Genomic DNA, 24036 nt, shown 5'->3' with positions numbered 1-24036 from the left:
TGTCTTCATCTTCTTCGCGCATGAGGTTTTGCAACGCTTGGTGTATGGTGGCGTGTTCCCGAAGCTCCGCGAAGTTGCCCCGCTATTAGTTGTGTGTTGCCAGCAGCCGTAGACTGGTTGTGGCAGCTCGCATTCAACCCAGCATTCTAGATAACGAAGGCTGATGGGCACGTCCCTTGTAAATGATAAGCGATGGATAATTTTTCGATACTGGGGCTCGCGATACTCACACTACACAGAACAGACCTGGAGCTCTGGCTCAGCAGCTATCCGAAGGCAGCCGAGTTCCCCAAGGCCGTCTTCACCTCAATCAAGGAGATAAACATGCAGTTATTGTGAATGGCTCCAGCTAATAATACACAACTTGTACTACTCGTAGTATATACGCTGGATGTGTAGAGATAGCAAGTTCTGGACAGCTCACTCAGTCGATCGGCAAGCATTGATGCTATTATTCTATTGGCCCCAAGCAGTGGGACCCAGCCGCGTGCCCGTGTTTTCGTAGACTCCGTAGATAAGAAAATTCGCAACTGCTGTCGAGACTGCGTGACCTATCCATCTCTCTTCTCTTGAGTCCATTAGATACCAGTCATTCGATCAGCTCTGTCGTAAATTGGAAAGCCGAGATAAGACTCGTCCTCGTGTCCCCGCTCGATTGCCAGAAAAATCCAGGTGCTTGCCCTCCCGGCTTCTGCTTAAGAATCAGCTACCCGAGCATTGCCGCCTGTCGCCATTCTCCAGTTCTTATTTCCCATTCTCCCCCCGTCACCCGGACCACACGAGTGACAGTAATGGCGCCGTCAACCGAGAAGGAAACGGACCAGGCACCGGTCCCTGCTGCCAAAAGACGGCGAATTGCTCTCGCATGTACTGCTTGTCGTCTGCGCAAATCCAGGTATGCGACAGCTCTCATTGGTCAATTTCCCCGTTTAGGGTTGTTTGTCTCTGTACCTGGTGCGCTGACTCTGGCCGCTGGGCTGTGATGCCGCAGATGCGATGGTACACGCCCTTCGTGTGCATCATGCATTGCCCTTGGGTTTGACTGTCAATATGAGCCCGGCGAGTCTGCGGCCAACGTAATTGTTCGTAAGGATTACATGTCAGATTTGGATTCACGTGTCTCCAATGTCGAGCAGGTGGTCCAACGACTCAATTATGTTCTTGAAGGCCATCTCTCGGCCTGCGCTGGCAATGCTGGGTATCGGTCGTCCAGTCTACTCCCACCTAGACCGCTATCAGCGGCTTCAGATCAAACCAATGATAGCCTTCCGCGTGCAACCGGCCTTGAGGAGCCTCAAGACGAAGATGCTACTACCAATGGAATGGCTATGACCTTCATTGAGGAGCACACTTCGGCATTCTTTGGTGGCTCTTCTAACATCTATTTCACACGTCTTCTCCTCAGTGCGGTGAATCACATCCGCAACCGTGCGCGGCGAGAAGAGGTGTCTATGGACCGACAGCAGGACCTCAACGAATACAACATGGCGAAAGCCTCCCGGTATTATGCGAACCCGCTTGCAGTATCACCAGGTACGGACCGCAAAGAAATGACCGCCCTTCCCTCAGCTGAAGAGATGGACAGAATGCTTGATGTGTATTTCGACACCGGTGGCACAGTTTTTCCTTTCATTAATAGAGAATCGATGAGGAAGACGTACATGGGTTGCAAGGCAAATGGTTGGACGAGAGTCCAAAGGACCTTTCTGGGCACTCTCAACGTCATCTTTGCCACAGTTATTAGCCTTGACCGGGACACCATCCCATCGGCTCSAGAACGCCAAGAGAGGGCGAACATCTTCTTCAAAAGAGCCACAGGTCTCTGTGGTGAGCTGTCAAAGCAGGTAATTAGCCTTGAGATTGTCCAGTATCTCGTTCTGGTCGTCCTTCATTGTCAGGGTGCTCAACGCTCGGTGCAAGCATGGAATATTCACGGGCTGGCCGTCCGATCAGCCATGGCTTTAGGACTTCATAGCGCCCAAACCCGGGCAGGCTTTGACGCATTGCAGGCCGAGTATGGTCGACGAACATGGGTTGTAATATATTGTATGGACAAGGTCTTAAGTGTTGCATTTGGGCGTCCAGCCATCGTTCCTGATGAGTACATGGTGGACAGCTGGCCACCACCCCAGCGTGCCTTATCATCTCCAGATGGCTTAAGCACCAACCTTGATATTCATGGCGATTTCCTCGCTGTTTCCTTCCGACTATATCAAATCATGAGCGGTTCTCTCAAGCAGCAATACGGCGGCAATATCGATAATGTTGAGCCCGAGCCTGATGATATGGCGCCTCTGCAGGCTTCAGGTCAATTCAGAAAGCAACTCCGCTCATGGTCAGCGACCCTGCCACCGAACCTTCGACTATGCGAGACCAAATCAAAGATGCTTCTAGAAAATAGTCAATTGAATCGCCTTAGGGTCATTCTTACACTAAGGTACCACAACATCAATATCCTCATCCACAGACCCCTTCTTTGCAATACCATTCGACACCTCTTTGGCGGGGACCAAATGTCTGTCGGCAACCCATCCTATCTCATTCAACTTGCGATGGGAGAGGCTCACGAGTGCGTTCGATCGGCGCAGAGCACTATTGAACTCGTGCATACCATACTCATGGCCGATCGATCGGGGAATAACAACCTAGGCGTTGGCTACTACACGCTTTACTATGGTCAGCTCTACTTTATCTGTGTAATGGCTTTACCAAATCATTGACTAATCAACCTGACGAACAGTGTTCACAGCCTCATTGGTCGTTCTTGGCCGCATTCTCTGGACGCAGCATGGACAAGGTGCAGCGGACGAAACTGCTTTGACAATCTGCAAGTTGCTTATAGGGCAAGTAGAGACCATTTTCCAGAGGCTGGATCATGACAACGGTCTCGTCTTAAGCTGTTCAAAATACATCACCAACATGTTGGAAGTGTGCACAGCCGAAGGTACGTGAAACTCATTTTACTTCGACGATGGAACATAATGGCCTGACACCATATCCAGATGCTACTGTCGCGGCCCAGAATGAGGGGTCAGATGGCCTGTCGTCAATGGCTGGCCCAAATTTTGACCATCAGCCGGCGTCCGCTTCTGCTCCAAATCCATTGGAAACGATGATGCATCTTGGAATAGGAGATATGGAGATGTTCCACCTTTATTCATCGGAGATCTACGACCCGGGGCTCGTTGAGGGCTTGGATAGGTAATCTGCTGCGTCAACCACGGCAATGAATATCGAATGGTAAAACTCATAAAAGAATCTGAATCAATGTACTTACGATAATTGGGTGAAGGAGTTTGGGCCTGTATCTATGACTTTCTAGCTATACCTCTTGCAACTTATGGATCCGTCTATTTCTCACGTATTGTGAGCGCTTAGCTTCAATTAATGTGAGCCCATTTAATCTCACCTATATTTTATTATTGGTTTAATTAGAACTCAATTCGCCCAAATATTGTTTCGCCGTCATAAAAATTAGGCCTTCAATGCGTCTGCGATGACCTCAGTAGCCATCAGCGTCTGTTCATCCTGAAACCGCCATCCAACCAGCTGGAAGCCCGTTGGTGCGCCATCAACGACGCTCGCATCATCTAGAGACATGATTAATAGCGGAACACAGGAGATCTGAGTAGGGGTGACTCACATCCGTCTTTGGAGTCGACAGTCTTGTCGGCCTTGCCGAAAGGAACAACACTACAGGGGAACTATGGTAGTTGGTCAGTGACTGATCACGTATTGATCTGAAGTAAATGAGACAAAATTGGGTAACATACATCGAGTAAGTTCCATAGGATCGTGTACATCAGTGGACCGAACTCTCCGTGTGGAACGGCTGAGCCACGGCTGGCGGGGCAAAGCAAGACGTCGATACCAGCATCGTGCCAGATCTTCGCCCACTCCTCTCGATAGTCATGTATATCGGCACTGATGCGAATATTCTCGTTAAGGTCTGGAATGAATCCAGGGTCCAAGAATTTGCCAGGGTCCATGGCATCTAGGTCCGCTATAGGGCTTTCGCCACCGTTTTTGAGGAATTTGAAGGGTAGGTTTACTTGGTCCAATGCGAACCAGCGCATGGCAATCTTCATTGCCTTCATGGTTGGTGGAGCCTTGATGACTTCAATTGTATGCCCTGCAGCTCTGAGCTTGTCCACTGCTGAAGTTATGGTCCTCGCAATAGGTGGGAAAACGGGGAACTCGGGATCTTGCGACCATACTCCAATAGTCAACTTCTCCTTCCTGGGAGCATCGTGCCACGGTATGGCAAACGCTGTGGAATCGTAACGCCAAGGCTCAGCTTGAATCACAGTCTTCATGAACAATGTGAGGTCCTGTGCTGTGTGAGCTATTGGGCCAAGGGTTGGTTGAACACCCTGCCATCCCTTAGAGGCAAGATCCGCCTGTTTCGAGAATGGTAGTCTGTTAACTGTAGGCCGGAATCCGTAGACTCCAGTGAACAATGCAGGTACTCGCACTGAGCCAGCGATATCCGACCCAACACCCATGACGGATCCGCGGAGACCTATCTGGGCTGCTTCACCTGAGCTGCTGCCACCGGGCGTAAGGCAAAGCTTGTAGGGGTTTAGGGTTCTCCCAAACACATTGTTGAAACTCTCACAGACCTACAGAATGGGCAGTCAGATCTCATGATGAAGAACTTCTATAGCACGAATCGACTACTTACAAAGAGTGTCTGAGGGACATTGGTCTTGCAGTAAAACACGGCTCCTGCAGCTTCGAGCATTTCGGCGATCACGGCATGCTCATCTGCAACAGGATACTTGAGATGATCGACGAAACCCATCGTAGAGTACTCGCCTTTCACATGAATCATATCCTAGCCAAAGCTTAGCTAAGGAGTCATTGGTGGCGGGTCCGCTATCGGCAACGCAGTTCTTCTAATCAACTACTCAGAGGTAACGTATACATACCTTGAGAGTGATGGGCAGGCCGTGAAAGGGTCCGACTGTTTTACCTTCCTTGACGAAGTATTCGTCAAGCCATTGCGCGCGTTTGAGCKCCTTGTCATAGAAGATCTCCGTCAGGGAGTTCGTCTAATGGACAATTGGAGTCAGCTCGGACCGGCCATCACGAGAGGGAACGTCTGTTTCTGGATAAGAAATGCGCAGTGCAGAAGCGGCATACCAATTGATGTACGAGTGCTGCCCGCTTACAGAATGCCGCGGCGACGTCGTATGATGAAAGCTTACCCGAGGCGATCTTTGCTGTTAGACTAGTTGCAGTGTTGTTTTCTGTGATGTTGATTTCGCGATCAGTCAGGAGCCCAGCTTCATTTAGCAAGTCGAAGGCGCTGTGCGAGCTCTCCGGGGAGACCTTTTCAGTAATCGTCGTCGGCAGCCGCCATTCTGCGGGAATGAGGGCATCTCTTACTGCCCTCTTCCTCTGAATCAGTTCTTGCCAATTTACTTCAGCCATTATAGCACAGTGCTAGCGGGAGATACTGTTGGGCAGATGCTGGGCTTTCACCGGTAGGAGTGCTTTGTCGTTCGCTTGGATTTGTCTGGTATAATATCAGGCTCTGGATCCGAAGCACCAAGAAGAGAAGACACTGAGGATTAAAGCTTTTGCTCAGCCATCCCACGCTTTGCATCACCCGATTATCGCTGACGACCAGCTGCTATCTACACCGAGGAGTCTTCGGGGGAAATTCGGAATGTGGACAGTGTCCCCTATCGAAAGCATCGACAGAACCCCACATTTCGTTAGGCCTTAGCGATAAGGGAATCGTGTAGAGAAAATAGATGCACCGGAGTTGGCCCTATCTGTGATATCTCTTCTCTAGAGTGCCTGCAATATGCCGCACAGGTCCGCAGGCATCCAGCGCTACACCGCGTCTCACATTGCTCTCGGTATGGGCCACCAGATTCACTGCCCGACTCACATCCGAGATTGGTATTGAATACCTCCATTGACGGCTTCTGGTCACGAGGAATGTTGGCGCGAGACTGACAGTGGCTATATTATGTGACCTGACATCTATTATCATGGGCTTGAGGTTATCTTTAAGCATCTATAGTCTGAAACTTCTATTTTTACTCCAATACTCCTTCTGATTATACTAATGTAGGTTATAAACATCCAGAAAAGAAACTATTGAATTCTCGACCTTGTTCTGCTGCTGGTTGTCAGAATTCAATCATGCATTTCATTATCCTCTAACCTTCCGGCCTTGCGCGCATCCACACGCTCATGAACCGTGAATTTAGCCAGTAAGATCAGCCCGCTTCCTCCAAGACTCATCGTTGGCCAGTCCCACATAGTCTTCGTGGAACAAGCATGTAGCAACGAACATGTCCCCGTTGCGGTTCTTTGGCATGATGTACGTCAAATCAGGGACAGGCGACATGCGTGCACGCCTAACGAAGTCTGGGCTACCAAGACCCTTGCCAAAATTGCATTTGTTTAGCCAGTGAAGCTGGGCCCACGAGGAGCACAAGAAATCTCTCCCGGGTTTGATGCGGGCTCCGTAGAAGATTGTGGTCTTATCTTCGGTATTGTTAATTAGTGTGGCGAGACTACGAACGAAGTGATCGTCGACCTTCTTGAGTGACTCTCGACTTTCAACTGCAACGTCGGCTAATGAGGCATCAGCGAGCTCTTGTGCAGTCTTCCATGTCGTGTCGGCGAGGGCGACAAGGTGACCAAGGTAGCCGTCCTCGACAGGAGGATTCAGAATCGACCGGGAGTCGACCGCCCGTTGCAGCTGAACGATCTCGTCTTTTGCAACTCGTCCTTCGCGGACGCGAACTGCAGTGAGGCGTAGGACGAGGAAAGCGGTGAGAGCGTCGTTGGTGGAAACCCAGGTGCGTCCACTTGAAGCTTCCTCTTTCAGGTCTTCAAGCACCTTCGCCGAAAAGCGCCAATAGTGCCAGTCGATTGGTCTTGGAGACTTCATTGGTCCAGGAGCGGCGTTAAGTGTTGAGGCACGACGCATGCAGTCGTGATCGGCAGACAGCTCCCCAGGCTTCAGAAGAGGCACGATCGTATCGGCGTCCCGATTACCCGCTGCTACCAACTTCGCATTATACTCCTCGCCCCTGCCTGCGGCAGCAAACATCTTCAAGACAGTCCCTTGACCATTCATGTCGAGGGCATTGTGCATGGAGGCGACGCAGAGTAAAATGCCACCATCGACGAAGTTGGCCTGTGCGATGAAGACTGGCAATTCGGTGCCTGCCTCGTACCGGTAGCCCATGCCTTTGACTGGACAGAGAATACCGCCATCCAGCATAGCAAAGGGAGCGTCCGCCTTGACAATGTCCCCATACGCAGGACAAAGCTCTGTGCAGTCTTTGCGGAGTACGGGTGATTTTCCCTGGTGCGGCAGATAAGGCACGATCTCATATTTGCCAGAGTTGGTGGCAGTTTGGCCCGTCTTGATCACTTGGCCAGCAAGCGATGGGTACGCTTCGAGCAACTTGAGCGCGCTCTTATCCAGAGTAGCCAGGACATCGTCGCGAGTGGTCCCGGGCTGGTCTGGGAAACCGAGGATAATAACGGTGTATGTGTCCCAGCAAAGTTGGCCGAAGATACCAGGTTGTCGCAGCTTTTGCTCCATTTGATCGGCTAACTAGAGGATGCAAGAGAGCAAAGAGAGAACGCTATCTATAGAGGAGCAGACTCTGACAGTGTGCCTTTTGACGATAAGAGAGGTCAGTTGGGCGGGATTGAGGAGCTGGCCGAGAAATCACCTATACCAGTGCGGAAATACTCTTCTCCAATACATTAAGAGGATACCTTGGCTGCGCTGTTGGAGAAATCGCTGCCTGGCGGTTCGGTCACGGGACCTATGGCGTGGGGTTTGTGGGATGTTACCGTGTCTCCCCGTCGAAGCCGCGACTCATGGGGATCTAAGATAAGGGGGTCGGACTTGCGATCGAGAACAACTCAGTGATAGATAAGTCCATTTCCACCCTGGAAAAGTTATGTAGTGCTTAGTAACTTTAAGTGCAGCATTTTATTGATCAACAATCTTGGGGGGGAGCAACCTCTTTGGCGCAACTAAGGAAGTACTTAATTGATAGACTTGATCCACTAACTATAATGACAATTCTTACGACTTGAATCTATGCATAGAACAAGCTCATAACGCTCAAATAAGAAACGTATGACTCGCGACTATGCAAGATTAAAATCTAATCTTCAAAATGGCATATGTATCTTTGATATATTTCCTCGTTCAGTCATTCACTTGCTTGTAATCCTATTATACGCTTGTAGTAGGATCAATATTGATGAGTATGGGCATTCTGCTAGTAGCCTCTTTGATATCGTTTTTAATATCATGGTACCAGAGCCCATGCATGGTCAGCTGATGATATGGGGGGACGTTTTGGGTTTTTCTTGTACTATCACTCGAGGTAAAATCAAGTAGATGTGTCATATTTGTCTCGACTTTTATCAATCCAACTTTGTAAATTGTGTGAGTTTACCTTCTCACTTGCGTCAAGCGTAGACAAGATATGAGAAAACTCGTGCAGGTACTCTCTGACTTGTTGTGCATGTTGCCCATGAGCATCGTATGGACATGCTAGAAGCGAAGTGGCAACATCACGAACTTTGTAGACCTAAATATCCATGAAAAAATTAGCCTTAGCGTCAAAATCACTTGTTACTTTTCCAATCTTTTTTTAACCGCTTTCGTCGTGACGTGCGAATATTCTGAGAGTCGGTGGATTCATGTACTTACCAAAGAAAGTCCATTCGGTTCTAGAACCGAGTGAGAGAAAGATCTTAGAGTGTGCAAGAGTTGACAACTGATGGCTTCTCGTTCATCCCAAGAAGTGGTGTCTGGTGTTAATTGAGCAGTGAATTTCAACAGATCTGCGGCACCTTGGGATGATGAGACTGATTGTGTGTGTGCAGCTATAAGTGCATCAATCTTTTCGCGGAGCATTGTCTGAAGCCACAAATGCGTCACATGAACATTGGCTCGGATAACCTCGCGTTGGGTGTTTGCGACTTCGTCAAGATCCGTAGTGATGGCACTGGTAGTGGTACCCGCAGCGTTGGTCTTCCAAGGCTGGAACGCAGGATTTACCTCATCAAGCATATGCTTGAGCTGAGCCAGGCGATCCTTGAGAGCAGCAAGCAGTCGCACAGGGTCTTTTGTTTCGCAGCAAATACAACTCTGTTTGGCATTGGCACAAGGCGGATCAAGTACGGCGGCGAAGATGCGTGAATGGAGGTTGAAGCCTGCGGTCAAGGATGTGGAAGCTACTTCATCGGGACACGGAAGTATACCATTGACCGAGATGAACTCGTCATCCACAGGGGTAGGCATAAGATCTTCGAGATTAATATGCCGCAGGATAGTGGTGTCGAGATACGCAAGCCGTTCATGTCGCAAACTGTACGTTTGGTGAATATAGCCGTAAAACATCAACCAGAAAGCTTTTTTTCGGAGCTGACATTCAATGGCATCGAGCCCCTTATAGCTTGAAATATGATGTACCTCGAGTAGACGCGACAATTGCATAGCTTCCACCTCAAACATCCGCCAAAGATTGGTGTTACCAGTTTGCTGAAAGGCGAGGCCAAGAAGAAATGAACTGGCCCATTTCTGATGGCTAACGCTATCGAAATAGCTTGTATTTCGAAATTGTTGGTTCAGCTTGTAGCAGTGGTTCACCATGTCTGTGCGCGTGACAAATGGCAGAAGACTCGATGCATCCCGATACTTTTGCAACCTTGAAGGTAAAATAGCGACTGTAAAGGCACACAATGAAATGATCAATGTGACAAAGTCCTCATCCTGGGGATCGCGATACAGACTAAAGTCCACCTCAAAGGATGGTCTGTGGATCACTGGAACCAACGGGTAGACATGTCACGTAATCGTTTAGAATAAACCTCAGAAGCTCTCGTGAGAATAGATCATCGATTGTATACAGAGGTGCGAATGTGGCATGTGATTCTGATGTTCCTTCTGAAGGCTCTGCAAGCAACGCAGAGCTGTTGCAGACGTAAGGCAAAGGTTCTGAGAAGGATTGTTGAGAGAGCGGACTTTGATTACTGATCACACTGGCGTCGATGGCTAGATCTCCTTCCGAAGGAGTGGAATGGGCTATGTTTTGTCCGTAGTCCATTTTCCTTTTTGGCCCGCGAGTTCTCAAGGGCAATGCATATGTACACTGAGAGTCCCACCTCTTGCAGTTATTACATCTGATGCCTGAGTCTGATGTCTGCGTCGCGTTTGTCCATTGAATGCTAGCATTCCCGCCAAATATACATTTCCTTTTTCGAAGACGGCATGTGTCACATGCATGTCGCGCAACGGTCCTTGTTGGTGCACTCGCAGGAGACACCACAGCGTCGGCTGTCGGGCTTGATACCATCGTGGGCGCAAAGAAGCACCATCTTGCTCTTAGAGAGCAAGACTCAGTTCAAAGCCAGTGACGACAGTCCCCGATTATTCTTCTTGGATGATGCTTGTGGTGGTAAGTACACAGACATATTAACCCCGTTATCCAGGTCCGTCCGAGATCTCCCCGCTTCCCGAGATCCTCGCCCCAGTCTTCGGCTAAACACCCGAGGAGCCAGACTGCCAGGTTTCTCTTGTCACATACAAACCTTCAAGAATTCTTTTATTAAAGGATCAAGATTTCCAAGCGATATCCACTGGGATATTAAAAGGATATCTGAAGGTGGAATAAAATCTCATAGATTACCGCGTGTTTCTGGTAGTTGCCTTGAACAACAATATCAAGCTATTCAGTTCGCAAGATACCAATATCCATCCGGTTGATGGATTGAGAACCTCATTCCACAATGTACCCTTGTAGCTTTTTTTTTGACTGAATGAGTGATATAAAAAACATACCTAAATATGAAGCACTTATTGCATTATAATAATATATGGAGCCCCCTTCTGCTGGCAACAACCAATCAATTCAAGACTACTGGGTAAAGTATGGTGTTTCCAACGAAGCGAAACTCAAAAAGCAGACCCATCTGGCGATCAACCCTGATGATAAGGCCAGTGATGATGTATGAAAGCGGGTCCAGTTCCGTGGCTTTTGGCCTACATTTTGGATCAGCTGGAATTGAGCCACTGGAAACTATATGGACAGAGTAACTTGTGGGCAGAAATAGGACTTCGATTTCATACCTACGTGTAATGAATTACTAAGGTGACACGCTTTAGGGACTAAAGATAAAGAGATTTCAAAATGTTGACTGGTTTTAAATGGTCTCTTCTTGTCCCCTGGTTTACACTGCTAATGGCTTTGAGAAAATGCTGGAAGAACTTATCTATATCCGGTATAATCGTATCTCATCATCCTGCTCACTGGTCAATGTGAGGTGCAAGACCTTTCCAATATTTTGTCTTGTCCACAGTGAACTTTACCATCAGCGGAGTCACTGCGCTGCTTGTACCAACTAATAGCTTATACTCACCAGCCTCACTGCACCATTTCTCACGGCTTTCGTTCCAGTAGCTCGTTGCGGACACGGCATCCAAATTTACAGTAATATGCTTGGTCTCTTGTGATTCAAGATATACCTTGCGAAAGGCTTTAAGCTCCTTCACCGGGCGTTCAACTAGGCACGTCAACGGCGGCGCGACGTAGAATTGAACAACTTCAGCTCCAGCGCGGGATCCCCTATTTGTTACTTGCAGCGTAATCTCGATAATATCACCACCGTGGACATGCAGATTACCTAGCTCAAAGGTGGAGTAGGATAGCCCATGGCCAAAAGAGAATAAAGGCTCGGTATCGACCTTCTCATAGTAACGGTATCCAACATATACCTCTTCGCCGTAGAGAACACGCCCGAACTCGCTTCGGAAGTTGAAGTAAGTTGGATTATCTTGAAGTCGATGTGGAATCGTTAGCGGCAGTTTGCCAGACTAGGAGTCAAAGTGTCAGCCTTATCTTCTCGAGATACGTTGCTAAGGTTTCGATCGTCTTACTGGGTTCACTTCACCGAACAACACGTCCGCAAGAGCATTTCCCGTCTCATTACCGCCATACCAGGCATGGCAAACTGCCTTAGCCTCATCTATCCACGGCATGCCGACCGGTGTCCCCGATTGGACTACCACCGCAGTATTGGGGTTTTCTGCGAGCACCTTGGACACGAGAGCATTGGTGTAGACACTCATTTCCATAGTCTTGCGGTCTGTTCCTTCAGATTCTAGCTCTCCATTTAGTCCCACAACGAGCACGACTTGATCAGCATTTCTCGCTACCTCTGCGGCTGCGTCAATGGCTTCAACGGGATCAATTCTCTTGCAGGCACCGAATCTTAGACCGCCGTGTCCACCGCCCACGGGACCACGCGATGGTAGTTTGCTTGTTGCGGCACAGGCCCATTCAACTCGAATTATGTAGTCTTCGCCTGCAACGAGTTCTCTGCTGCCAATTTCCTCCACTGTGCCAGATCCGAAAAGAGTCTCTCCTGGTCTCTGATTCTCGACATTTCTGATCAATAGTGTATCGTTGACGTAAAGCTCGCCCGTGCCCTCCACGCCTAGACCAAAGTCATAAAGGCCACTTTCGTCAGGGGTGAAGATGCCTTCGGTTTGGCAATACCATACAGGCGCCAACTTTTCGTTTTCATAGTCCAGGTAGAAGATGTTTGAGTCTGTCAGGATGCGCTCGTCGATTGGATTTCGATCTTGGGTAGTTGTGGGTTCATTGTATGCTCTCCACTCAAAACCTTGTTGACCACACTTCGTCCTGAGAGATTCACCTAACAGCGGCAGCATCTGATGGTCCATGGCGCCCTGTGAGAAGATAACGGACTCGCACTGTTTTATAATGCCGTCATACGGTGAAATGCTATAGTATGGGAGAAGGGATGCGCTGCCACCGCCGCAGAAACGGGAAACTTTGGCGTTTGGTCCGATGACTGCTGTCGTCTTGCACTTTGCAAATGGCAAGATGTTATCTTCGTTTTTGAGAAGGACGATGGCCTGTGATGCTGCCCGTCGTAAAAGTGCTTGGTCTTCAAGGCGGTTGAGATGCTGCTCTGGAGCATTCTCAGGGACTCCAGAAGCTTTTGTATAGTTGATAAGGTCGAAAATATGCTTTACACGGTCATTAATCTGCTCCTCAGTGACCTTGTTTGACATGACAGCATGTTGTAAGGCTCCCCCTCTCCATCTGGTTGGGCCAGGCATCTCTAAATCGACTCCAGCTTGAATCGACTCCGTCGTGCTGTAGGTTCCGAACCTGAGAAGAAAGCAACCGGTGTTAGATAGAGCTCTATAACGGTTTACCAGCTAACGTGTATCGTCTTACCAATCACTCATGACGAGACCGTTAAACTTCCATTCATGTCTGAGGATGTTTTGTAGTAATGCCTTGCTTTCCGAGACATGTGTGCCGTTAACCTTATTGTATGCCGTCATGATTGCCCGCGGGTTTCCAATGGAAATGGCTAGCATAAAAGGTAGCATGTAGATCTCACGCATAGTACGTTTAGTGACGAGAACGTTGACAGCCATACGCTCGTCCTCCATGTCATTACAGACAAAATGCTTCAGAGTCGCCGCAACGTTCTCATGTTGAACGCCTCGGACATAATGTCCAGCCAAGAGGCCAGAAAGGAGCGGATCTTCTGAAAAAGACTCAAAGCCACGACCACCCAATGGACCCCTTTGTATATTGAGCGTCGGACCAAGGACAACCACGGCTCCCTTTACTTTTGCCTCCTGTCCTTGCAACTGTCCCAGTTCGTACATCAGGTCCGTATCGAATGTAGCACCCAGTGCCGTTCCGCAAGGAAGACACGAAGATCGTACACTGTCAAAGATCCTTGTGCCACGGATGCCATTCGGTCCATCTGAGAGGCGTATAGATGGTATACCATGAGCAGGGAGTGGTGTCGTGTGCCAAAAGTCCTTGCCTGATTCCGAAGAGTCAATGGGAAACCTAACTTTTCGCGCGCTTGAAATTCTCTGGTGCTTACCTGCGAGAACGGCAACCTTTTCGTCAAGTGTAAGGTTAGAGAGAAGCTCATCTACGAGAAGCTCTCCCTGCCGTGCATTGTTCATGAAGGGAGACATGGCGATGGTTTCTAATCAAAAGTCCCGAAGAAGCTAAGATAGGACTACCAGGCTTTGTCGGAATCATTTATAAAATCAAGGACAAGTATGAATATTTATTCTTTAAGTGAGATATTAGCTACTCTCATGAGGATTGTATATTGAAAATCAATAATCACGTAGAAAGTTTCCTAAGACTAGTCGACACACCAATATTCCTCCACCTAAATTTCGGGGAACTGGCGCGGAGTTCCGGAGCCGTTCGGAACGTGTAAACTTAAACCGTTAAAAATGCCCTAAATCTCATTTGAACCTGTCCGTTTATTGAAGTATCCAAGTTCCTCAAATTTTAGCGACATTAGCCTACTGGGTCTAATAGCTTCATTCAATCCAAGGCGTCAATTTTTAGCTAGCATCACTCACTCGGTGTTTGTGAGGAAAGTTGATCAATATTCTCCACAGAATCTAAGTGTCGGTATATAAGAGCTTAACATTATTTGACTTCTTGGTGAGATTTAGTTAATTCTAGAAACACAGTTGAGCGCAACTTCAAGTACCATTATTGAAAGCAGACATCAGATCAGGAATGCTCGTGCATCACTAGCGCGTAGCGAGCTTAGCTTCACAGATAACATACTCCACTAAGAAGACTCTAGCAAACCCTTCGACGTCGAAGTCAAAGACCCGGACGAGAACAGACATGACAGCCCGACCAAATTTTCCAACAAGTCCCTGCTTGACGTATATACAGAGTCAGGGTTCCAGGTAATGTCCTCTTGTCTTAGCGGCGCATGCGGTGCTTGCAAGGTGACTAGTGGTCTACAGAAGTACCGCTCTCCTCTCATATCAGAAAGGTATGGCAAAATGGCATACGATATAAGACTTTGTGAACCGTACAGTCGGGAAGACCATGATAGAGATTGATTAGAAGAATGGTACGTAAAGACTAAGATTACAGACGAATAAATCCAAAAGGGGCATTTCTCTAGAAGTCATGGTTTCTACGGTCATCTATGCTTGCACTATGATGATCTCTCAATATTGGTGTTATTTTCTCTTCTGTCTTTCCTTGTCGTGAGCACTCTTTTGTCTATCGCTTTATAACAGTTAAAAATTCTACTAAAAAGAAAATMCCCGCCATGTCCCCTAAACCTAACTCTGAACCATCACCGCTTACCATTTTGCGGATGGTAGACTCGGCCGAGACCTGAGCTGTTGAAGCTAGGGTGTTCATAGCTCCTTATCAATTTCCAAATCAACTGTAGAGATGTCTCTGATAGCTGACCTAGCCGCGACTCCCCGTGTTCCCCGCAATTGAATGATTCCCGGACATATGAGAACCCTTTTTAATGTCAGCCAATCGGCTCGTAGAAAGCGTCAAGATTGTAAGGCACCTTTCTTGTTCTGGTAATTCTCCGCCTGCGCTGCGTTATCTCTTTATCGCTCACAAATATTTCCCCCTCAGTTCACAGCCAAACTTGCCCAAAGCGCCGAGGTCTGTCACTAGGATTTGCCGCACCTATCACCAGCTCTGGATCCAACCCTCAGACTGGCCCCTATCAAGATACTCCCACTGAATCCGATTATTTGATAATGTTAGAGCTCCATACATGCCAGCTCTCCAGTCGAGTCAGACGATAAGATCGGGCTGCGTATAAATTTGACACCAATCCCCTGGGATTTTGCCTTCCCTTCCATCCTCGTCATCATAGCAACTAGACTTACAATTGACCTTTCCCTCAAATTATTTAACCATTACAACATGGGTGCGCCCGACGTTTCAGTCAATTCAGATGACATTGTCCCTGTCCATTTGGAATCAGTGTTGCCTTCAGATGGACGGCCTTGGTATCGTAGAGCCCATCTTTTAAGGCTCAATTTCTTCATTTTGTCATTGATCCTGTTCTGTAAGTCACACTATAATCACCGTTTGCAGACTTGAGTAGCTGATCTCGAAAGCGTCCTCCAATGGATACGACGGAGCTTTGATGAACGGCCTCCAAGCGCTTCCTCGGTGGAACGAGTTTATGAACATGCCAAGAGGCGCTTGGCTTGGATTCATAAACGCAATCTACTGGTTCATGAACGGTGTTTCCTTCTTCGTCGCTGCTTCGATATGCAACAGATATGGCCGCAAACCTGGCCTCTACATCGGCTGCTTCTTTCTCGTTATCGGCACCGCGGTCCAAACATCTGCCCAAAACCCAGCAGCCTTTATTGTGTCGCGTGGTCTGATTGGTATTGCTACAGGGTGGTATTATAGTTGTGCGCCCTTGCTCATTACCGAAATTGCCTACCCGACCCATCGAGCCATCGCGTCCTCTTGCTTTCAGTGCGGCTACTACCTTGGCAGTGTCCTCTCAGCTTGGATAACATTTGCAACGAGGAATTACGGTAACTCCTGGGACTGGAGAATCCCATCGCTTTTGCAAATCCTATTCCCGGCTCTAGCGTTCGCTGGCCTTTTTATGGCGCCAGAGTCTCCTAGATGGCTTGTATCTATGGATCGTAACGAAGAAGCAGCACAGGTTATTGCAAAACATCATGCGGGTGGAGATATTAACTCCCCATTAGTCCAGTTCGAGAGTGCGGAAATTATAAACACCATTAAGGCCGAACAGCAAGCCCGTTCCAATTCCAGCTATGCGGATATGCTTAAAACAAAAGGCAACAGGTGGAGACTCCTTATTTCAGTTACTCTAGGAATTTTTAGTCAATGGAGTGGCAATGGTGTTGTTTCGTACTATCTCTCTCTCGTCCTCGAGACTGTCGGCATCACCAGTGTTACTGACCAGACACTTATCTCTGCCTGCTTGCAGCTCTGGAATCTCATTTGGGCTGTCGCTGCCGCAGTATCTGTCGAAAAGATAGGACGACGACCTTTGTTCCTTACTTCTGCCGCAACTATGTTGGCCAGCTATATTGTTATTACTGGACTTTCAGGTTCATTCGCGAACACAGGAAATTCTGCCGTAGGCATTGCGGTCATTCCTCTCCTTTTTGTCTTCTTTTGGGGCTATGACATTGCCCTGTAAGCCGAAACATACCTCTGTCCGCGTACCCTGCTAATATAATCTAGAACACCACTAGTCATCTCATACCCGCTTGAAATCTGGCCATACCAGCTCCGATCCAGGGGCTTCAATGTCATGTGGAGCGCAGGTATTTCCGCAGGCATATTCAATATGTTTGTTAACCCCATCGCGCTTGGGAGTATTGGCTGGAAGTACTACTTTACGTTTGTCTTTTTTCTCCTTTCCTTCCTCGTGATGGCCTTTTTGTTCTACCCTGAGACGCGCGGCCGCACCCTTGAACAGGTGGCCTTTATCTTCGATCCAGAAGAGACTTCTGATCCGCAGACGGAGGGCAAAGTTTCTAGTCGTGGAAGTGATTGATAAATACAAACCTTGTTTTGCTCCCGGCAACAATTACAGATGATAATGACGGTGACAAGATTGTTTGTTTAGTCCTATATCGGGTAAGTTCGGACTTTACTTACGCAACGTACTGGAAAGCTTCATGTTTGAAATCGTATGTATGTATCTGATCACTCTTGCTATTGTGGATTTTGTGATTCCTTAAGAACAGGACAGTGATTCTCCAGATGCTCTTATGCCAAATACAGGATATATATAATCTATACCATAAATCTCATTTACATCGTAAGTGTGCAACTGAATAATTCCCACTATATTTGTGCTGTGTAAGGTAGAAGACGTGAAGACGAGATATAGCACGCGTAATAAAGCCGATAGGGCACTTTTGATCGCTCTTGACTATAGAACAATCTATCCTTGCTCGGTAGCTTAAGAGATCGGTGTCACTGATGCCACAGACTGGCATCTTCTTGGCCCTATCTCGTTGTGGAACGTCGTGTAAAGGCTGATTCCAGCGCAAGATCCTAAGAACCAATCCGATTGCGCAAAGGGTTGATGCCAGCAATTTAAGGCAGAATTGTAAACGTGCAATATCTTGATGACGAATTCAGATTTCCCTCATGCATGGTACCGCTTAAACATCGGGTCGCACATGTATGTAAGGAGCGAAGGTCCCTGTCGAGTGGTAAGAAATGAATCAAGCAATTATCTTAGTACAATCCCAACACCTACCATTACTCTGTCTATTCTTACACTCTGCGTACCAAGTTCTCATAGTAATCGGCTCAGCAAGTGTTCTGTAGCCAATACCCACGTTCAAACTATCATTTAACCCACTTCTTTACAAAAATCTGGTGGTCCTAAATATATATCAATCCATATCAAATGTAGTGTGTCCTATTTGGTCTTTACCTTTATATCGGTAGCCAATAAGTAGCTTGAAACTGTGTCGTCTTATAGATAGCATGGAGCACTGTCCTATTGTCGATATCAAAGATATTAATAATAAAAGTATAATTGAAGTAGAGCATCTTGTAGAATAAAATTGAATTGCTCTAGTGATTTTCCATATTTTTGACAATGGTTGTAAAACTTGCGAACGTACTTAATTGTACCCTTGTCGGCTTCGTGTCCCGTGTGATCACATACGTGTCATTATAGACTATATACGCTTTCTATCTGACTTCTTATAAAAAGAAATGCTAGAGTGAATAAAGCATAGGTATAGCAAGTATCTCAGGTTGAATATGTTCATTTTAGCTGCATGATACCCAGCAGGCTTATTCACTATATATACTATCTATACTGTATCACACCATTCCCCAAATAAGGATCACCAGAAAGTGAGAATATGCATTGGTGTCCGGCTCTGAATAAGTATCCCTATTCACATCACCAAGCAGGAGAGAACACCTCGTCAACAACACCTCTGATTCGAATTAAATCGTGTCTTCAATGCTTTGCTTTCCGCGACATACCCTTCTCTTCAGATGGTCCTCATCAACAGCTCAATTCACCATCATGGCGGAGAGGTACCATCATTTATTGTATCGAAACCGCATGGTTCATGTTCTCGGTTGCCGTTTAGCTGAATGGAGGTAGGGCGATCAATCATCTCCTCAAAGAATGAAGACTTGTGGATTTCGGGCAAGGCGCTTTCGAATATCACTGTAGCTAGTTTCCCACTTGGCCAGAAATTGGGTCTCTCATCAAAACAGCCCTTGGAGCATACAGTACTTACCGCTCTCGCCAGAAACGTCATGTTGTCGGTCTTCTTAGGTGTACCACGATTTTGATGGCATTTGACCTTGCCTCACACTCGACCGCGCGAAACTCTGCGTATTTCTATTTGAGTATTTGTTACGCCCCTCGCTATCTAGCATATATCAAAATACAGTATGAGGTTATATAAGGTTGTATAACTAGCTACTCTTAATAGCTCTGGTCTATCTTTTAGAACTACTCTCATTATCAAGAACTTTGATATGATTCTTAATAAAAAGCGGTAGAATTTCTAAAATTATAAATTAAGTTGTTCTTCAGTTCGTCAGTCTCAGTTTCATATTTTGAAATAGTTTCTTTTGTAAATATTACTGAAAATTCTGCTATGTACGAACTGTTACAGCTTGAGCTACGGAACCCTACGAGGGAAGCCTGATGTGATGGCGCGGTTTAGCAGACTCGAACTTCCGGAGAGCAAGAGCCACATGGCTTCCTTTCACAGAGTAGGGGAAACAGCCCAGATATATTGAGGCCGCAGGACCGAAGCTTCCTAGTGAGTGGCGAATAGCTCTGAACAATACAGACACCTACGTTTTACTAGCCATATACTCGACCCATACTACTACGCTCTCGTAACACCCCTCTTACAAAAAGACTAGGCCCTTTGAACATGTGTAAAACTTTTACTTGCATGCTTCTAGGCGTCCACCTTGCAGCAGTCTATTTCATTTCTTTACATGGAAAGTCATGGAAAGTGAAGAAAAGAAGAACGATTATGTGACACCAGTGGCTGGTTATAATAGCGAAAGCAATTTTGGCGATGAAATGCTATGCCCCTGTTCGGAATGAATGTTCCGTTTGAGGTCACTGGACGTTTGTTGTTTAGGTCTCACTAGACAAACTCAGTAGGAGCTTGGATATGATACCTGATCTGATGTACAAGGAACGCCAGACGAAAGAAGAGACCTAGTTATTCTTCCAATTACAAGAATCTAGCAGTTGTTACGACACAGCGGTGTAGACCGGAGCGAGTTCGTGCGTGAGACGGACTCCGTTCTCCTGGACATTCTTTCCTCGTTCTTAGATTCACAGCGTTTGGAATGATAAAAAATCCAAGAAGGTTATATACTGCTGATTACAGTCTAGGAGCCCCAACTTTTGTGCGAACATCTACGACGTTGCGCAGCACTATTCTATCAAGTCCTCGATCAGTTCGTCTACGATAACGGCCATGTTCAGAAGGCTTTCAGTAATTCAGTAATTCAAAGTAAAACTTAGCATGACCCTAAAGATTTTCATATTGGCTGCTTAGAACGCTCCATGAGCTCGTACGGGCAAAGAAAGTATGTATCCCCAAATGCCAAGTTGTTACTACTATGTTCTATATTCCCGAGCTTTTGTATTGTCGCTACCATCGAACCCATCAGCAGCTAATACACTTTAGCCTCGTTGCCTGATCATGCCTGAGCCATCCAGAAGTCAAGCCATTCGATGAATCCCTTGAAGTGCTGTTCTTTGGCCCATAACTCGTAAGGATCCGTAAGTCGCGTTCGTGACTGCTCGTTTTTGTTAGACATCATCCCGATATTTAGATGCGGACGGTTGGTGTTGACCTTACCGCAAAGCCGTGGCCAACATGGGAGAATATTTGCATATTGAATCGTTGCTGTTTTTCAGTGCAGATCTCAATCACTCTCGTGCGTGACTCATTTGGAAACAGTTTGTCGGTGGCTGGGACTGAGAAGGCGACGGGTGCTATTGCCATCCGTTAGCTATCTGAACTCTCTGAGACCACCAGCCGTATGTTGAGGAACTCCACCCTTTGACTTCTGCACATGGCTTTCATTTATAAAAGAGGGATGAGCGATAGCCCCAGCCAAGCAGATGCCATCATCAGACAGTTGTTGTAAGACGATTCGTGCGCCCCAGCTACTTTGGATCAGCACACGCTACCTGCGCACTTACCGGAATTTAGGCAGACTCACCAGTAGCCAACACAGCCAAACTTGGCCTTGCCATCATTGCCGTAGTTGGCCTTGACATTCTTCACCCACTCTCGCGCAACCTCCTCTGAGTGTTGCAGGTGCTTGGCGGACCAAGCTGCCATGTCGAACTTAGGATCATTTAGCGGTGAAGTGGTATACTTTGTCACAGCATCCTAAGTTCCAGGCATATTAACAGAAGGTTCTCCAAGGGAACTGTAGTTTCTAATGATGCATGCACATACGCCAAGAAAGTAGTCGACACCGAGTGTAAGGTATCCACAAGCAGCGTAGGCGTCCATCATCAAGTTGCTGTTGATGTGCAGTCCGAAAGCGTCAGGGAAGAAAAGCAAAACATTTCCGTTGGCAACCTTTTGATGGGGCGTGGCCACGTAGGTATCAACGCCTCCGATCTGGGTGATGTTTCCTGTGGGCTGACCGTTGTGAATGTCGCCTTTGAGACAACACAAATCAGCTGCCTTCGCTAGTACGGGGTCGTTGATGTCTACCATATTTTTCGATATCGCTAGGTTGACTGAATAGTGATGGAAGATTCAGTTGAGATGACGTGAAGGGCTCATTGTTTGTACTTAAGTTCACTTTGGAGCTCCAAAGATGAGCTAGCATGCTCGGATTCCTTATGTTGTAACTTGGGCGGGGCTACACCGGCTACACCGGCTCTGGTCGGGAGCAGAGCTGGTGGAGGAAATACAGACCAAGAGTCGCCAAATAATACGTAATGTGAAGCCAGAATGCCTATCAATCAGGACCCCTACACTCTCTAGAGATTCGAGAGCATGATAAGGGTCTCCAAAGTCGAGTCATTCGGGGTCGAATTCGAATGCTGTCGACTTGGCATCACCTACAAACTGGCAAGGCAGCTTTGCCTTCCATCCACGTACCTTTTCCTAACGTTCTAAGCATATCATTAGTTATTGCTCTGCTCTGCCAAACTTCGATTTTGTTTAAGATGGTACATCTATGGACAGATATTGCCGCTAAGAAGCGCGCATTACGCGATGAGAAACTTGCAAAGTCCTATGGCGAAGATGCACCAGCTGATCCTCGCATCCTTGCTGCGAAGGATATCCAAGACTTGACCAAGCTATTAGAAGCACGAGAGGTCACATCCGAGGCCATTGTTCTTGCGCACATTGCTAAGTAAGATCTCAATAACGTAGCAATCATCCTCACTGTCGCTGATCAATCCTGTCATAGAGCCAAGGAAGCCCATCAGAGAGTACGCTTGTCGTCTTGAACAAATTTACTCGAGGATGCTGCTAAGAAATTCATACTAGACAAACTGTTTGACAGAAATTTCCTTTGATGAGGCTCTGATCCAGGCGAGGGAGCTCGATGTCTTTCAACAAGAAAATGGGCAGTTAAAGGGTCCCCTACACGGTGTGCCAGTCTCGCTCAAGGATCAATTCAACGTCGAAGGGCTGGACTCGACACTGGGCTACGTTGGACGCTCTTTTCATCCCGCCGAAGAGGACTGTGTTTTGGTCAAGGTGCTCAAACAGCTTGGCGCCGTCATCATCGCCAAAACGAACCTGCCTCAGAGTATTTTGGTACAGATATATGTTACCTATATAGAACCAAACTAATGAACTGACTTCTGGTAGTGGGGGGAAACAGAGAATCCGCTTTGGGGCCTGACTACTCACCCAATGAACCCTGATTTCACTCCAGGCGGCTCAACGGGAGGCGAGGGAGCTCTCCTGGCCCTCAATGGCTCAGCGATTGGCTGGGGAACTGATATTGGCGGKTCTATCCGTATTCCATCTCACATGAATGGCTTATGGGGTTTCAAACCAAGTGTAAGCGATCCTGGGCTTTATCCATCTTCTGCTTGTGCCTGAATTGTTAACATGACGCAGAGTGGCAGGKTTTCGTATGAAGGKGTAGCGGTCTCCCMGGATGGGCAACAGCAGGTACCGTCTTCAATTGGCCCTATGGCAAGAACTCTCAACACTCTTGTATTGGTTTCGAAAGCTGTGATCGAGGCTGAGTGTTGGACACTGGATCCTCAGCTGCCGCCTATGCCATGGAAAGAAGAAGCATTTCAAGAATATTCAAAAAAGCAGTTGGTTATTGGTATCATGGTAGATGATGGAACAGTGAAACCACATCCACCGGTGGAAAGGATATTCAATGAACTTTGCCAAAAGCTGGAGGCAGCTGGACACGAACTCGTCCCCTGGGATACATCCTTGAACGCCGAGTGCGTCGACCTTATGGTAAGCGCAAATTCCTTTTCAAGGGAAAACTTCGATGTATGTGATGATACGCTAACCATAACAGAGTGAGCATTACACCGTTGATGGAGGCTTTGATATTCGACGCGATGTTGCCGCAGCGGGCGAGCCATTCCTCCCCCATGTCCAAAGATTGGTGGACAGCGGCTCAGCGATCTCGGTCTACGAATATTGGCAGCTGAACAAGAGGAAGAAGGCCAAACAAGCTGCCTATAACAATATGTGGAACGCCATAACGTCGCGATCAGGTCGGCCTGTTGATGTTTTACTCGTACCCACTATGCCGCATACCGCAATTCCGCATCGGACAATGCGCCATGCTGGCTACACGAAGCTCTTCAACTTCCTTGACTACACTGCGCTTTCTTTCCCAGCTGGCAAGGCTTCGAAAGCACATGATCCTCCTTCGCCGGAATATGTGCCTCGTAACGATGCTGATGCTTGGAACTGGGGTCTATATGACATCGAGAAAATGGACGGTTTCAGCGTTGGTCTACAGATCGTGGGTCGACGCATGGAGGAGGAAAAGGTTTTGGGGGTTGCTCACCAGTTCCAGAAGCTGTTATAGATAGGTGCCCACCACGGGGTTTCAAACCCTTAAGAGAACATGAGCGAAATTGTTGTGTATTTCATTGTCCATAGTGAGGCTAATGTTGTATTGGCAAAAACTAAAGAGCGTG

The 24036-nt window shown here is 47.4% G+C and overlaps 6 protein-coding genes across 6 annotated transcripts; 3 read left to right on the top strand and 3 right to left on the bottom strand.

Moving 5' to 3' along the window:
- Window positions 1-791: 791 nt before the first annotated feature.
- BHQ10_009170 (uncharacterized protein) lies at window positions 792-3205 on the top strand (the record flags this gene model as incomplete). Its single annotated transcript, XM_040882057.1, has 4 exons — window positions 792-895; window positions 992-2676; window positions 2741-2944; window positions 3003-3205. The coding sequence occupies 4 exons, from the start codon at window positions 792-794 to the stop codon at window positions 3203-3205; spliced, it is 2196 nt and encodes a 731-aa protein (XP_040737672.1).
- A 269-nt stretch (window positions 3206-3474) lies between these two features.
- BHQ10_009169 (uncharacterized protein) lies at window positions 3475-5436 on the bottom strand (the record flags this gene model as incomplete). Its single annotated transcript, XM_040882055.1, has 6 exons — window positions 3475-3590; window positions 3644-3704; window positions 3774-4622; window positions 4685-4837; window positions 4932-5054; window positions 5146-5436. 6 exons carry the CDS (start codon window positions 5434-5436, stop codon window positions 3475-3477), a joined length of 1593 nt encoding a protein of 530 aa, XP_040737671.1.
- Window positions 5437-6223: 787 nt separating this feature from the next.
- BHQ10_009168 (uncharacterized protein) lies at window positions 6224-14038 on the bottom strand (the record flags this gene model as incomplete). The annotated part of the gene is made up of 6 exons (XM_040882054.1): window positions 6224-7591; window positions 8711-9828; window positions 11422-11875; window positions 11939-13202; window positions 13272-13878; window positions 13942-14038. The coding sequence occupies 6 exons, from the start codon at window positions 14036-14038 to the stop codon at window positions 6224-6226; spliced, it is 4908 nt and encodes a 1635-aa protein (XP_040737670.1).
- A 1741-nt stretch (window positions 14039-15779) lies between these two features.
- On the top strand, window positions 15780-17412 carry BHQ10_009167 (uncharacterized protein; the record flags this gene model as incomplete). Its single annotated transcript, XM_040882053.1, has 3 exons — window positions 15780-15924; window positions 15977-17048; window positions 17097-17412. 3 exons carry the CDS (start codon window positions 15780-15782, stop codon window positions 17410-17412), a joined length of 1533 nt encoding a protein of 510 aa, XP_040737669.1.
- A 3161-nt stretch (window positions 17413-20573) lies between these two features.
- On the bottom strand, window positions 20574-21610 carry BHQ10_009166 (uncharacterized protein; the record flags this gene model as incomplete). Its single annotated transcript, XM_040882052.1, has 5 exons — window positions 20574-20672; window positions 20735-20871; window positions 20909-21045; window positions 21102-21274; window positions 21344-21610. 5 exons carry the CDS (start codon window positions 21608-21610, stop codon window positions 20574-20576), a joined length of 813 nt encoding a protein of 270 aa, XP_040737668.1.
- A 458-nt stretch (window positions 21611-22068) lies between these two features.
- On the top strand, window positions 22069-23924 carry BHQ10_009165 (uncharacterized protein; the record flags this gene model as incomplete). Its single annotated transcript, XM_040882051.1, has 6 exons — window positions 22069-22259; window positions 22317-22338; window positions 22397-22669; window positions 22724-22918; window positions 22979-23338; window positions 23403-23924. The coding sequence occupies 6 exons, from the start codon at window positions 22069-22071 to the stop codon at window positions 23922-23924; spliced, it is 1563 nt and encodes a 520-aa protein (XP_040737667.1).
- Between the last annotated feature and the right edge of the window lie 112 nt (window positions 23925-24036).

The sequence above is a fragment of the Talaromyces amestolkiae genome (assembly GCF_001896365.1).
Source record: "Talaromyces amestolkiae strain CIB chromosome Unknown scaffold23.1, whole genome shotgun sequence".
NCBI lineage: Eukaryota > Fungi > Ascomycota > Eurotiomycetes > Eurotiales > Trichocomaceae > Talaromyces > Talaromyces amestolkiae.
This window is presented reverse-complemented; position numbering and strand designations above follow the sequence as displayed.